The 16,110-nt window shown below is 46.2% G+C and overlaps 1 protein-coding gene across 7 annotated transcripts in view; it reads right to left on the minus strand.

Moving 5' to 3' along the window:
* The window catches only part of ACTN1 (actinin alpha 1), a 92,571-nt gene that overhangs the window by 42,818 nt on the left and 33,643 nt on the right, over positions 1-16,110 (minus strand). For all 7 annotated transcript variants that reach the window (XM_075151911.1, XM_075151910.1, XM_075151912.1 and 4 more), the window contains exon 2: positions 5,204-5,318. In XM_075151911.1, the coding sequence (XP_075008012.1) occupies positions 5,204-5,318 (115 nt within the window). The remainder of the gene's footprint in view (positions 1-5,203; positions 5,319-16,110) is intronic.

A 16,110-nucleotide genomic window follows, 5' to 3' on the forward strand; every position in this document is an offset into this window, starting at 1 on the left:
AAAAAAAAAGTATAAGAAAACAGTTCTGAACCCTTTCTTCCCTGATGGGTGTCTCCCCACGCTGGTGGCTCCCGCTGCTCTGCCAGGCAGAGGGCAGAGCTGCCTGCATCCTTCCTCGACAGTGAATGCAGGACAGTCACGCTCGCTGTTAAGTACCCCCAGAAAGAATCAGACAGAAAAGTATCTTTTTGTGGCATCCCAGATAATTTAATAACAGAAGAACTGTCAGCACTGAGTCCTTTCCACAGCAGGTTTGTATCAGAGGTGAAAAGGTCCTTCAAAACCACACTGAGCGAGGCAGTGGAACTAACCTCTGTACCATTAACCGCAGATAACGATGCCTGGAAACAGCACAAACTTCCCTCCCCCACAAAGACAGGTAAGGAGCTCCCCTCCAGCATTTAAAACATCCAATTTACAAAGCAAATCTCTCCTTCTTGGAAATCCCTACAGTCAAATATGAGGGTGATCTTGCATCTTGCCTTTTCTTTTCCCCAGCCAGGATACAGACCTCGACCTCTCTAGTCTCTGCACGGAAAGGCCACGACTGCCTGTGTCAGGAAATAAAATTACTTCTTTGGCAAGTGGCCTTATAACTGTAAGGACTGTCATCTCAACTCCTTTCCACTACATGCAATGATCTCTTACACAGTGGTATGTATTTTAAATGTTTATAATGAGGCAGACAGAGGGAAGCAGCCTAGCTCTGAGGTAAGAGCAAGCAAATCTCTGATAGAAATGAGTCTTAGGGCAAACGCCAGCTCCTGACTGGAACAAAGCTGGAAGATTTGGAAAAGCACTTTCTTGACCTTATTTATTTGAAAGAGTTGCATTAAGTGCAGTCATGTCCTTCTTGATAGCCTGCCTGTAACTATGCTTACAGCTTACTTTTACTAACACTAACCCAACACACAGAGTAAGCAAATTAAAGCTTGGACAGACAAGTGGACTTTTCAAAGGAATCTCTGCTAGAAATATAATTAGACGGGACATCAGGAACCACCTGTACGTGACACACAACACCAAAAAATGAGCAGAACAGCCCCTTTCAGATCACAAGTTCCAGAATACAAAAAAGACCTAAACAAAATGCAAGCAGGTTGTGCACTTTGAAAAAAAAGTTATGAGATAATTAAAAAGAGATCAAATGGGCAAGTCTAGGCAAGTAATTACTCACCTGACCTATTCAGTTCCCAAAGTCTCCTGCTGTATCTTGAACCTGAATATTTAAGTCAATGCGAGCTGACTCAAAACCTTTACTTGAGGCTTAAGAGTGAGAAAGAAAAGTACTTTTTAAAGAACTCTTTTTCATACTAAAACTGGATGGCTTATTTCCTAACAAAGGAGTGAGGAAAAGCTAAAAGGGAGAAAAATAAATTATCTCCATAGCCATGCCCTACAAAGAAAAAAAGTCTGGAAATAAAAATCCTTTAAAAGTGTTTCAGAGATTACTGTAGGCTGGTGTCATTAGCTCTCAAGCTTAAGGATAAAACCAGATTCACTTTCAAAATGAAACACTGATGTCTGACAATTTAAGTAAAAAGATGTATTTATGGTACTACCTCCACCCTAGGATTAAAAAAATCTCTTTTGCTTTAATGGAGCCTTGTCATGGTACGTTGCTTTCTTTTTCCATTTGAATAATGCTAGTCATTCTAAATAAAAGTGGAAGCATTTTTTGTGACAGTTTCACAATGACATTTTTACATGTAGTTTCACAATAGACTTAAGTAGACTTATGCTGCCAAATGTCAACAAATGGGTTGAGCCAGCTAAAAAATAACCATTTTCTTCAGCTGATGTGACTGTAAACTAGCCTTGCAAAAAAGAAAAATAAAGACAAGAGATTAGGTTTCAGCTGGAACAGCAAGCCGATCCAATTCACCTTGTGGCTGCATGATGTGCATTGCCCACACAAGGGAGAGCATCTGAACTCCTCTCCCTGGGGCTGGGGAGAGCAGGATTGTTCCCTCCGACAGCAGTGCAATCCTCGAGCAGTTGATGGTGATTGCAAAACTGCACTCTCCCTCTCTCAAATACCACAATAGGATATTTGTTTTAGAATCATTTTTTTTGGAACTTAAAAAGTCCCAAAACCCGAGGGCTATTTCCTTCAGACTTGGACTTTATTACAAATTCAGATTTCCAAAGAAAAGCTTCATCTGGTTCCATGCCATACATTATTAATGATGTAGACTGTTAAAAGGGAAGCCTGCTAGAAATATGTTCTACTTTCAGCTATTTGCATCATTGCTTTATTTCTCAGTACTTCTCCCAGCTGAGACAATGAGAATGGTCTACTCGCTTCCACTCTGATTCTCATGTACTAGCCCAAGGCTCTACTTTAAAAGCCAAACAATGCAAGGAAGTGTTGGCATAGGAGTTGTTTACAGCAAATTTGTTTAGGAAAAATTTCAATTAGTCATTCCTTCTGCTTGGGGGGAAAAAAAAAAAAGCCTTACAACTCTATTTTAAAAGTACTGAATGTGAGCTTAGCCTTTTTCAGTCTTGTAGTATTATTTTTAAAATGGCTTTATCAGGGGAAGGAAACACATGCGGTGAAAAATGAAAGTGTATCTCTTGGGGCAATTTCTAGGGGGGAGGCCAACTGTTACTTCCCACCATGGAGGCCAACGGGAGAGGACTCGCAATGAGGAAGTCCCAAGACTGTCCGCGGAGCTTCCCCCGCCACACAGTGGCTGGGGGACCCCGGGGCTCTGGCCGGGCTGGGAGGGGACCCGTCCGCAGCACAGCTCACCACCAGAAGGTACCGGGCTGAGTAAAACTGAGGCGCTCTCCTCTTGCAGAACATCACTGCTTCCCATACTTTGGGAAGTCGCGTCGGATGGGAAAACTGCTTCCTACCTGCCCTAGCTGCCCGGCAGCAATGTGTCCCCAAGAAGACACGGGAGGGTCTGCCCTGAAACAGGTCTCCCACAGCCCCAGTGGCACAGTCCCTCTCCCACCCTAGGGTCTCCAGCAGCTTCCCTGATGCAGCTGCCCCTCCACAGGGGCAGAGGGAGAAGGCGCTCCCTCACTCCCACACACTCCGGCCGGGCAGCTCGGCTCCACAGGGCTCTCGGCCAGCCCAGCCCAGCGCTCTCATGGCTGAAGGCTCTTACGGCCATCACCCTCTGGGTTAGAGGAAAAGATCAGCCTGCCACAGAGCAACCCTGCCCACGCCAAATTCCCGTCAGCAGCTCTGCAGTCCCCCAAAATACGGGAAGAGGAAGATGTGGAGTGAGCCAAGAGCTGAAAGGAAAGGCCAGAAGCTGGAACCGGAGGGCTAAGAGCCATCCGGAGACTCACCCTTTTGGCAGGCGATCAGTGGGAACCGTGGCAGGAACATACAGGCAAGCCCTTGCCAACCAGCAGGAGACTCCTTGCCCCCATGCTGCTCCCCAGCTGGGCTGCTGCTTCCCCAACTATGGGCCAAAGGGGCTACTAGCGGGGCCGGCAGCTGGCGGGAGGGGAGCAGCGGGGCTCACAACCGAAAAGGGAGCCACCAATGATGGAAATGAAATGGGAAAAAAACAACTGTGCTAAGTTTCTCCTCTTTTGCCACTGTACCTAAGAGAACTGCGCTTCTAGCTTCTGCTGCCTCTAAGGAAAGGATGCTCAGTTCTTAGTGTGTGAAGGACCATGGCCTCTGGTGGGATGCAGCCCACAGCTGCTCCCCATGTCTTTGCCCGCTGGTCATCTATCGGCAGGCTGAGGGCACAGAGCCCCTCTGCAGCGGATGGGGAAATGCCGCGCCCACACCACCAGTGGGCTCAGAAGCCGTTAGCTTCTTCCCAGACTGAGGGGGGGGCCAACAGGCCCTGCCGGTGGGCTCCCAAAGGGACAACAGGAGAGGAAGAGTGGGACATGAGGCAAGGAAATTAAGCAGTGTGAGATATGAGACCTCCTGCTTTAGCACCGAGCTTCATCTGCCCTTCCCTGTTCATGCTTCTCTCCCCTATCTTCCAGTTCAGTGATTAGAAACTAAGCCATCAAGGCCCATCTGCCCCAACTTCCAGGCTGCAGCCCCTCCTCTGCAAGGGAACATAAATACAGGAAATGAATTAACAGGACTCTGCTACCTCGTTTCTTACCGGCACTGCAGAAGCAATGTGCGTGCTGCAAAGCTCTGATAATATTTTGAACTCTGATCCCTCCAAACCACCAGCATGGGCAAAACCCGAGGTTTTATCCTATATTCATAAATTCTGGAAAACACATATATTGACAGCATCTTTGCAGAGGCTGGCAAAGAGGAAGGGAAGGAAAGGAAAGGAGGGGCAGAGGGAAGGCAGCCTGAGTGCTTCTATCATGGCAATTTTATTGGAAAACGTACCAAGAAGGTCAGGAGTGCAAGTCACTGGGTTGCTATTACTGGCTTAAAAGCCATCAAAAGAAAGTCTGTGAGCACACAATCCCAGTTTCATACATACAGTCTTATCCTCCCTCGATGCCTCCCACAACACTTTGCTAACGTATTTATTTCATCAGCGCATCAATAGGGATTACTGCTTATATGAAATAATCCCCAGGACATACCTGTCAAGTAGTGGGACATTTGTGATAGGGAGGGAAAACAAATCTGACTTATCTTGTTCATGCCACTGTTTTTATTTCAGACTGGGTTTTCTGGGATTTTGTTTTTCTTTGGGATTTTTTTTTCCCTGAAGGCTCGAGCACTGAGCTCAGATTGAAACTAGAATGGAAAAACTTCAGTCACAGCTGAAACTGAACGACACAGAAGATTTACTGGTTTGACTCCTCTCTTCCAATAACTTCTATCCTATTCCCACTGTCATGTGGCTTTGGTATGATTTGCCAGTGCAGCATTCCCACACTCTTCCCAGAGCTGCTTTGTCAGCCCTGCCAAGCAGTAAGAGCCGTTGCCTGAGCCTTCACAGGAGGCTGTGCATTCCTGATGGGCAGAGGAAAGCAGAGAGGCAGGAGCAGGAATGCAATGGGCGGCCTGCAGAGGCCATGAGGCTTGGAGTACATTCCAAAAGCACGTTAATGGTCACTGCTGGAGACAAGATATTCGTTAGGGAGAATTTTTTTCTGAATCAGAAAGCAGCTGTTCTTGTATTCCAGCAAAATCTGCAGCATTACAGCCCTTGCTGTCCCTATTCTGTGAAAAAGGGGGAGGACAGATTTCAGAACGGAGATACTCAGGACACTTGAGAGCACCACCCAGAACCTCTCTCACCTGAAATGACTTCCAGAAGTAACATGAGTTTAAGACCATCCCTGAAATCTTCCTCTATGTTCTCAATCTGTGTCCCAGCCTTGCGGAGGTGAGAATTACACCATGCCGTAAACGTCTAAAACACAAGAAAGAAAGAAAGAAAAAAAAAAAAGCGGTCAGTAATCTTCCCAGAAGCGAAACAACAGTTCAGAACCAAAGCAGTGCTGCTAGGTACCATGACACAGATTCAAATGCTGGTTATCTTTCCACCCGCTGTCCTTGTGGAGCACAAGCATTAGTAGCTAAATATCCAAAGAAGTTGCAGGGTGTTCCCATGACAGAGGGAGTCTGAGAGAGACAGTCACTTCACTGCTCCAGCATGTCTGATTTTCTGGAGAAGCCCCTACATTTTCTGTTTGGTTTAGAGTACCTTGAAACTGATTTTAAGGCACGCTAAGTGCTCCAATTGCTAGGGGCTCCAGTGGTGTCAGGTGACACAATATAATATGAAGGAGAATGGAAAACAGCATTCCAGATCTTCTCATCTCTAGACAGGTGCTTAAGAAAAAAAGGACCATTCTTCTATGCTTCTGGTCTACTCCATCCCCAGCCCTTAGACAGACACTGAGAGACAGCGTGCCGAGCTCCTCAGCCACATAAACTACATGCCAGTAGTGTCTGTCCTGCTGCCTCCGTTCTCACTGACTTGCTGCTAAGCAGACCTCTCTCCCCTGTGTGACTGTCCCACCTTCCTTCCCTCCCCACGTGGAGGAGTAAATGCTTTCTGCACGTGTCTCAGCAGAAGTGCAGGTCCTAGAAAGGATAAAAGTAAGCATTACTTAGCAGCACTACTGTCCAGCACAGGCTCAAACTCCCACTATTTGAGAGCTTCTGGCAGAAGGATCATTGCAGCCACCTCAATGATAGAAATCACAGCCACTCTGTAATTAGTGATATTATGCACCACCACTGGAGTAATAATATGAGTTTGAAGTGCGGGAGGGACTGAGGTCCAAACTACAACACAGCCAAGCGGCATTCAGGCTAAACAAAACTCTTTTTGGAAACGCCTTCTGACCTCAAGTGGTCAGGATAAGAGGATCTCTCATATGAGAAAAATGAATTTCACCACAACTGATGACAAGACACATTTTCTGTGGTTGCAATCTGCCAGCCCATGTTCTGAACAATGGGCATGTGGGGCACTGATGAGGAAGAGACCATCTCATCCGAGAGATGTGATAGTAGGGATTATCTCAGAAGAGCACCATGTGAACAGGTCTGAAAGAGGAAAGTGCTACCATTCAACGGTCAAAACACAAGAAGCAAATATAAAACACCTCAGACACCTCAGTGTGGCATGGCCTTAAATAGGTAAATCAAAGAGCCCAACTTGGAGATGCAGAAGATGTTTAACACAAAAGTAGTGTTTGAAGAGTAAATGGTAGCAACTAGTTGTTTTAAGGCAGACAAGTTTGTCCAAGTGCTAATGAATGCGTTTCACAGTGTTTGAATAGGACACCAAGTAAACCCTTCCCTTTGTACAAACTGATAACCCCTCAATCACTCTTTAAATAGAAGGATGAGGTTACTCAAAAAATGAGCAGCTCCAAAAGCTCAGTGCTGCCACAAGGAAAGGAGGTCTTTCTTCCCTCCCTCTCCCAGATGTGCTCCCAGAGCCAATTCAACTCACTGACCCAGCAAAGAACTGTTTACTTTCTTTGGTAAGGCTAGTCTTCTGCTCAGTTAGTGCATGGAGGCAGTTCAGCAGAGTCTAACAAGCCTCTGCGAGAGAAAATTGGGCATACATGGGCCAAGCAGGAGGGTGGAGTGGACCACAGCAGTCAGGCCATCTTAGGCTGTTGGGGAACCGCAGCAGAAAGGACTCAGCCAATACTGAAGCACAACATGCTGAAAATTTAGAAATGCTTCACTACTGCTTACACCATCCACAGGATTTCAAAAGAAAGATTACCCCAAATGGCAAAGAGCATCGGGGCTTGTTCTTATTTGTCTGGAAGCTGGGCTTCCTCAACTAACCTGCTCGCGTTCGTGCTTACACGACTACAAATAGCCTAACAGAATCTTTGCTTGGAAAAAGCATTGCTCAACAGCTGCCGAGCTTCCCACTACTGTCTTCTGGCCTTGCTCTGCACCGGGGCTGTGGGATGGAGCAGGATAACAGCTGTAAATACTTTCATGGCAGCAGCCCTTTGGACGGATGCATGTATTGTGAAAGTCTGGATCTCTTTTTTCAAGATGGCCTGGTTTCCTTCTAGATTTGGAAGCTTTAAAAAAAGAGTAAGTCATTAAGCACCTTTTATTGCTTTTTATTGTTATTCCCCTGAGAAATAAAAGTGGGTTTTTTTCAAGTAAGAGCGCTTTTATTTGAAAATGGGCCCTGTATCCTGAAGTACATCCTTTTGGCACTACTTTCTTCATTCCACTGCCTGTGCTGTATTATGTGAGAAGAGGCTCATTTATTTGGCTCCCTTTTGCCGCCAGGCTCCTTCACTCCTCCAGAGGGGCAAATGAGAGCAGAGATGCTTTCAAATGCTACGTCATCATCACATATCAAAGTATGAGAGCAAGTTATGTCAGGAAGGTTGTGGATGCCCATGAACCACCTCCTCACATTTGGAAAGCAGACAAAGCAAGATACCTAGCGTTAGTGACTAGCCCTGGGTCACATTACAAAATCCGTGTTGAATTGAGGAGGAAGCCTGATTTCTAACTCACAGGGCACCAGACTGCACTTTTATTTCTTGTATGACTTCTCTGAAGCCATTTCAGTTTTGTTTTCCATCAGTCCAAAGGAGATCAGAAAGTTCTGCTTTAAATCATGGATAATCCTGATATAGCTCAACTGGGCATCTCTTCGCACGTCTTGAGGATGGAAGAGGGCAATCGGGTCTACATTTCTAAGAAACACAGAAGAAATTAAAAGCAAACCACAAGTCTTCTAAACTCTGCATCATTATAAAGCCTGGTAGGATGACCAGATCAGTGAGAGTATTATTATTGCTGCAAGAGTCAGCTAGGGCTTGGTGGAAAAGTAAGTCCCAGAGCCAGCACTCCAACTTCTCTGCTGGAGCCATCTTCACCACGTCACGGCCTCAGACATGGTGAAGTGAGATGACTCTGCAAAATGTTGCCATTAGCCATCAGTGGCAGAGCTGACACCTCAGCTTCTCAAGGACATGGACCATGAAGGGTTAACAGACAGAGCACACGTAGTTCCCACTAGACAACTCCCAGATGTGCAGGCATTTTCTCAAGGCACCCTTCAGGTCCTACATGAACTCCAATAAGCATAGTACCATAAGCAGCACAACAGTGTATGGGAACAGCAACAACCAGTAGCCCAGTGTGGATGCATTACGCCATTTTACAAGAAAGCAGGATTATGAATGCTTTTAATAATTGCAATGGGATTCACAAACTATATTCTTCACAGCCCAACCCAGAGCAGCATCCATCAAAACATAATAATCAGAAAACAGCTTTATGTTGCATTTGCTGCATATACTGCACAGGAGTAAAATATCTTTTTATTTCAAAGTAGTAAATTGGAAGGAGATTTGACAGATAGGAGAATGCTGGAGAAATGTGGCAGAAAAGTCGGGGGGAGTAAGAGAAGAAGGGAGAGCTGAAATTTTTGCTGTCCACTGGATCTTGCAATCCTGGCAGTCTTGTTTGGAGCCATTTTTACTGACTTGGCTTCACGCATCTGCACAGGATCCTTTTTGTTATTCTAGGAAACCTACTGAATCCACCCACTCACCCCATCCACCTTCTGGGCAACGCAGCCGCTTCTCCCCACGCCCTGAGTCACAGCTAGCGGTGGCAATCAGCTCGGGGCAGCCGGGAAGCCCCGCTATGCTGCCTGTCACCAGCAAACAAGCTTTTGAAAGTGGAAAGGGCTGCTGAGAGCAGCCAGCTATCTTTCTGGCACAGGCCCGGCCCTGGGAACAGGCAGACAAAAAAAAACCACACCCACCTGTGTTTGCTGGGGTGAGGTGAGGCGCACCCCAGTTTGGAGGGCAGAAATGCACTGCCAGGTAGGAAGCACCGTCTGCTCAGTTGTGAGCTCAAACCACTGCTCTGAGGCAGCAGATGTGCTTCCTCGCTGCCTGCAGACGCAGAAGCCTGGAGATTATTCTCCCGCTTACCTCTAACTCCCTGTCCCAAAGATGAGGAAACAAATACTCTGTTAATCTTGAGGCTTACGGACATTTCACAGAGCTGGAAAACTACTTACTGTTAAATAATAGCACAAAAACATACCATCAACTGGATTTTCTTCATACAAGTCTCACACCATAAATTTTCTATGGTAACTGCACAAGAGGTGCAAACAGAACTGTGTTTCTTGGCCCTTGGATCTTTCCATATACCGTACTCTTAATTTCATTTTTGGACACAACAGATCGCCAGGACCCCCCTGCAGGTCTGCCTCTTGTTCAGTGTTCACAATGGAGGATGCCCGATGAAGGAGCGCATGTGCGTTTGCGTGTACATGCATGCATTTCTCATCATTGCTCCCTGCGCCCCCCACTCCCATCTAGCTATGATTTGTAGCTTCGTTTTTTTACACCCTAGCTTCATCTGCAAGATCCCCGACACTGAGATCAACTCTTGCTATTTGTGTGCTGGGTGCTGTACGAACAATAGGACCTTCACATTCTACCACAATATAACCTGTCAGATAATAAAAAGAATAACAAATGTTACTGAAAGCAAGCAAATGTAATTAACTGTCCTGCTGCCTCAACATACGAGGCAGGTTTACTGCTGGGGTAACCTCTACAAGCCTACCTCCATACCTATTTTAACAGGCACGCGCACCCTTTTTCTAACTTGACATGAAAAGTCCCTGCTTCTTCAGAGTTCACTGCGTTACCCCTTGCCCAGGCATGAGTTAACTAAAAACAACAGCCAGGTGATTGCTGGAGGTCCTGCAGCCAAAGCTTTAACAAGATACCATCTTCAGCTAGCTCCTTCCAGCCCTGCCAACTGCAAACCTACCTTTGGTTCTCCCTGTAACACACGTGCATGCACACACTCGCTCTCTGGTACTCTTTGCGCTTCCCAAACTTTTGCTTTTGTTCCTGAAAGCCAATAACCTTTCCTCCTCACACTGTCCTTTGCAAATTCAGTACCAAAGTGGCTCAGGCAACGTTCCTGAAACCTGGGGAAGCAGGACAGTAAGTCAACATTTTTAAGTTTAAAGAATGCTTCTGCCTGGAAAGCAGCAGCACCGTGACACCACTGAGAGCGGATGTAGAGAGCTCTTTGCTGCAAGAAAACAGTCATAAGGCACTCCAGCCGCTGAGCAATTTTAGCAATGTAAATGTCGAAGCTACCACAATCACATAAATGACGGATATTAAAAAAAACAAATGGGCAGTTTTATCTCTTTGTGGCTGTGACAGTGACATTCCAGCTTTATCTGACCTTTCCAGATGCTCTTTAGTTCTCTCCTTGCTAAATCACTCTTCCATACAGCCCTGCTTTCCATGGGCGAGCGTAAACTTTCTGACACAGCCAAGAGACTGCCATATTTGCGTAACAGCCCTGGAGAAGCTGTAACTGAGCCAGAGCAGTGCTGCTTGCCTCCCTTCTGACAGGAGAAGGGTCTGGCTTAAGCAACCAAAGAAAGAATTCGCTGGAGCACTGCCTCTCCAGAACACCACCACCGTGCTCAAAGGGAGGCAGTGTTCACGGCCACCAAGGCACCCTCCTTCCTTGTGTTTATGCTGGGGGATGAATTTTAAGCACATATTTCAACACAGCTCTGCTGTTGAGATGTGTCCACAAAGGTTTGGCTCTTGTTAAGAAGGGGATGGAGCTGCTAGCACACAAATCTCAGCCTAGTAGCACAGTTTTATGCTGTCTGCACATCTGCTCTGCAAAGAGAGGTCTTGAACAGGCTGAAAGCTATGGGTGCTAGCCCAGGCTTTCTTCTAGTGTTGCAGGGGAAATGACAGGAAGACTCCCTTTCCAGTCGCCAGAAAAGAAAGCAGGATATTCAAACAATACATCACACACAGCTGGAAAACAAAATCAATTTACGCAGCTGCAAGTGCTGCTCTTCTGCTAGTCATGTGTTCAGAGGAGTGCACCTGGGCTTCTGACTGCACAACCAGGCTGCATTCCCTGCCTGGCCTGAAAGCAAACTCTCCGCTACAACACCATACATTACAGGACTGCTGAGACAGATCTGCTAATTCTTGCAACAAATTCTACAGCCGATTCCACGCTGCAAGGAATTTTATTGAAATGAAATTATCTGGAACAACAACTGAGGCACTCAGCTAATAACAACTAACTAACTCAGTTTATTAAGAGCAGGCACAAAACTGCTGCACACACGGCTCTTTTAAGCAATAGAATTACTAATAAAGCAGTTCCAGCTGCCCCAAAATGGGATCCTTTCCACCTTGGTAGTCTGGGAGCTGAATACACTGTATCAAGTAGGGAGGATGCTAACCCACAGTCACCAAAAATCTCTTGCTCCTTGAACAGACTAGGCCATCATTAGCTTATTAATCAGAAGTTTTTGGACTGAAAGGCTGGGCAGGCCATGAAACAAATCTCAACCATCCAGTTCAAGTTTCCCTGCACTCAGCACTAATTCACTACCAACATTAACCCCCAGAGAGTCTCCTGTGATTTTCCTCTTCCTGATGTTATGGCTCTCTGACAGTTTCTGTGGCACCCCCTTCTCCGAATCCTCCTGTCACACCTTAAAGCACTTGGAAGAATTGCTGGGGTCTCGTGGGTGGCTGCTTGTCACCCTCCCCACACTCAACACAGACTCAAAAGACAGGCTTGGTTGCAGCTTCTCTTCCTGCCCAAGGCTGTGGTATAAGCTGACATGGAGGTGCTCAGTTAATTAGGGAGTAATTACAAAGTAATCCTGGATCCTGTCAACACCTTGGCACAAGAAAGGCCATGGCTGGACAGGACAGATCACACCAACAACCCTAGTGAAGAAAGCTGGGCGTTGAAAGGGCCCTTCATGAAGTACGACTGTGATCAGATAAGCCAAAACACAGTCTCCTGGCCCACTGAATAGTTTCTGTGCTCACAGGCTGCAAGTGACAGCAGCTTTATACACACATATATTAGTGGTTTTCAGCTGCGATGGAGGAAGTGCAGCCCTACAGCTCTCACCTCTGCATACTACACCTCTTGGTTTACTTCTTGGTGTGCTTGGATGTCTGCTAGGATGCCCAAAAACACTCACAAATGGCTGTCCCCTCCCTGCAGAGGAGCTTTAGGGATTGGAGATCCTCTACACAAACCTCATCGCAAATTCAGGGAGCCACCCAAAGCGCCTTTTGTTTGAACTTGAATTAAGAGATCAGCCACTATTTGCCATACCCTCCAATTTCATCTTCTAACCTGAAATACCTCCACTGCATGTTGCTTTGCATTTGAAACCACCTAACAATTTTGAAAAGAAGAAAAGCATTTGATAAACCCTTTCAGCACTTACTCTCCAAGCCCATTCTCCAGGACACAGGGGTGGTTCAAAGAGCTTGGTTTGTGTTAAAGAATTACACTATCAGCAGCTGACCTCTAAAGAATTACAGGTATGATGGTCAGTAAGACCAACATGGCACAATGAAGACCTTTGCTTTCCAATGGAGTTGGCCAATTCTCTTAGAAAGGCCGAAGGAATTAAATGGATATTCAGAAGGAATCATTACAGACACTCACAGCACTATTTTGCCACCTCCACAAAAGGAGTTTAGTACCACTGGCATCAGTGGTAATGCCCTGTTCTGGTTTAATTGCAGCCACTGACTTCCAAGCGTGGCTGAAAGACAAAATATAGCCCATGCTGCTTCTGAAGTACTACGTCCTGAAAACGGGAGGTATCATTACATTGTACTGTGTGTTACCAGCATCCACCTAAAGAACCATTTGGTGGCTGTGTAAGAATTTACTGAGGGTGAAAAGGAAAATTGTAAGTTTATTTGCATTTCCCAACCCCAGGGCACAGCCCCTGCAACTTGGAAACACAGAGCTCAGTCACTGCTTCTTAGCCACTTCCCAAAACCTGTCTCTGCAGCTCAGGATGAGAACAACACTACAGCAGTAAGAGCCCCAGCCCTAACTGCAACTGCACAAGCCAGGCTAGATCCTACTGGGAACATGAAGTTCACGACCAAAGCCTCTCCCTGTCCAGAGGAGCTAGGAACCATTGCATAGGGAAAATAAACCCTCCTGACAATCAATTAATCCTTCTGGACAATGGCAACAAATCAGCGCATCACTTGCAAGAAGCGCAAGTAAATTCAGTGTAGGAGTTTTCATTTTTGCTCAGTGGAATACAGTTCTCAGTGTCTTGCACAATTTTTAATTCTCCTCTCCTGGAAGACAGGACAAAAAAAAAAAAAAAAGCCAGAGTCCCTTCCACACTGGTTTTCCACTGGCGTGGTATTAACTGCTTTGGAGTCAGAACAATCCCTTTTATTAGCTAACGATGGACTAAAGCGGCAAGGGCAGAAATCTCAATCAGCGCACTTCCCATCCAACACAGGGTAAATATTTGTTCTTCTCCACCTTTGTGCCTCTGGAGCCTTTAACTCCATTTCTGCTACAGAGCTGCACCATTTCAGGAAGAATCTGCTTCTGGCATTTGAAAGCTACTGACCATTAAATCAATGAGTCGGCTGGCATTTCAGATCAGTAAAGTACAAGCTCTCTTTATCCCGGAGTTACCAGGGAGCACTAATAGCTAGGAACTTACAAGAAGTCTTCAGACATGCAAAAAAACTGTACAAGGAGATCAACTAGCTAGAAGTATGGACTTTTAGAGTTTATTGTGAAGCTCAGACTAGCAAGACTCTTCCTTTTGCTCTTCTCTCTCCTATGAAATCAGCTCGTAAATGTCAACTTGCTTCAAGTTCTCTCATATCAAAAATTAAACAGAGCTTATCTCTGCACTTTATATGCTGAGCTTCCCAAATGCTTTATAGCATTTGAAGACATCTGGAAGAAATCATGTGACTGAGCACTAGGATGCAACTATTCATGGACTGAAGAGTGGCAACAAACCACTGAAAGCAAGACTGTTCGATTCATGGAGGCTGAACTCCCAACTGTCCAGCGCAGGATTGGGCCAGGACACCAGGGTGAAAACCTTCACGAGCAGCCTTATGTCCCTGATGGCAGGCCTGCACTTTACATGTCACCACCCAGTCAAACTCTCCTGGAGGGTTTATCCAGACCCAGTACTGATTTCATGGTGAGGTGTCACCCACTCAGTCCCAGGAAAAGGCTGGGTGGGGGAAGACAGGGAACGCCTGGCACTGTAACACAGATCAGGACATGCAGATCTGCTCCAGCCATGGCACGAGAGAAGGGTATGGGACTTCTTTCAACTGGAAGCAGGGCAGGGAAGCGCACTCCCTCCGGTGGATTCACATTGCTCCGTAGGCAGACGTAAATGCATCTGCTGTGCTAAAGCTTTGCCTTGTGCTTCTGCTCCTATGGTGCGGGGGGCTATCAGTTTATACTAAGTCCACAAAGGCAGCAGCGCAGAAGCTGACCTGGCTGAAAGCCCTTCTGCAGTGTAGGTTCAGAGACATTTGGGACTACCCAGAGCCCTCGTGTCCATCTCGCATGCTGCTGCCCTAAAGGGCTGCTTCCTCCAGCTTCCTGCGAGGATTCACAGGTGTTGCTTTTTCTGTGCCTCTTCTTCGGCTGTTTACTTTGCTAATGAAGGGGAAAGGAGGAAGAGGAAGTTACAGCTTCATTTATACAGGCTTTCTAAATACAGAGCTAAGTAAACAGGTTGAATAATTAAAACAACTTAATGTATTTGCCCACTGCTCTGTACGGCTGCTGCAAAATTAGCACAAAACATTGCTCTGGGCTTTTCAGGCTGCAGAAGTTTAGTGACTCTGCAGCTCTGGAAGGCAGAAAAAACTTGAAATAATCTGGTTTTCTAAGGGATGATGGCAAGTGTCCTGGCTAAAAGAACATATAGCTGCATTTCTAGTGAGAAAGGGACTCCAAAGCAGTGTTTGGCATGAACCTTGAGAGCTCCCTGACAAACAGCAAGAAATCAGAAAGGATACCTGTATCCAACAGAGTTTCTGAAGGCTACATGGCATGGATGTACTATGTATTTGGGCTTCACTCCCATCACTGGTGACACAAACTCTTAGCTAAAATGTACAGGAAGAAAATAGACTTTTGGATACACTTGTCCCCTTGGCCATCATCACTGTCCCTGACCTGATGTGCTGTCAACACTCAGAGTTCTCATGCTCGTTTGCAGCTGTGAAATGCATCACTCTCAGCTCAAGAGGATTCTCCTTTTGAACAAAGTCTGCAATTGTTAAGATCATTCACTTGATATGGGATTTTCCAAAATTAAGAAAATAGCTCCTGCGACAAGACGACTGTGATGCACACGTACTACCAAAGAACTAAGGGCCATGAAGATCGGTAGGGACCTTACTGTGCTAGGGATTACACAGAGACAGGGTGGAAAGCTGCTCTGTGCTCCAAAGCACTTTCAATAGGAGACTCAGAGATGAGGGTGGAGACAGGGCATTTCAGAACAACGAGGCAGCGTAAGTCAGGGTGCTTGGCAGTGGTCTCAGCGCACCCACAACCTACCTCTTGTCATGTTCTTTACCAAGATCATAGTAAACTAAAGAGCGATTTAATCCAAAAAAAGACTGACCCTATCTGAAAAAAGCTACAAACGGTTCACAATCCCGACAAGCTACATGACAGCATCTGAAAAGCAGCCTCCTATGCAAGATTGCAGGGGTGATTCCCTCACGCTCCAATGTTTGGTGCCACCACCTTGTTCTCAAAAGCTACATCCTGCTGCCACGGTGCCATTTGCTCTAGCTTGGTCCATGCAGTTGGCAGCCTAATTGGAGGGGAAACAACAA

This window comes from Calonectris borealis, chromosome 5, assembly GCF_964195595.1.
Source record: "Calonectris borealis chromosome 5, bCalBor7.hap1.2, whole genome shotgun sequence".
Taxonomy (NCBI): domain Eukaryota; kingdom Metazoa; phylum Chordata; class Aves; order Procellariiformes; family Procellariidae; genus Calonectris; species Calonectris borealis.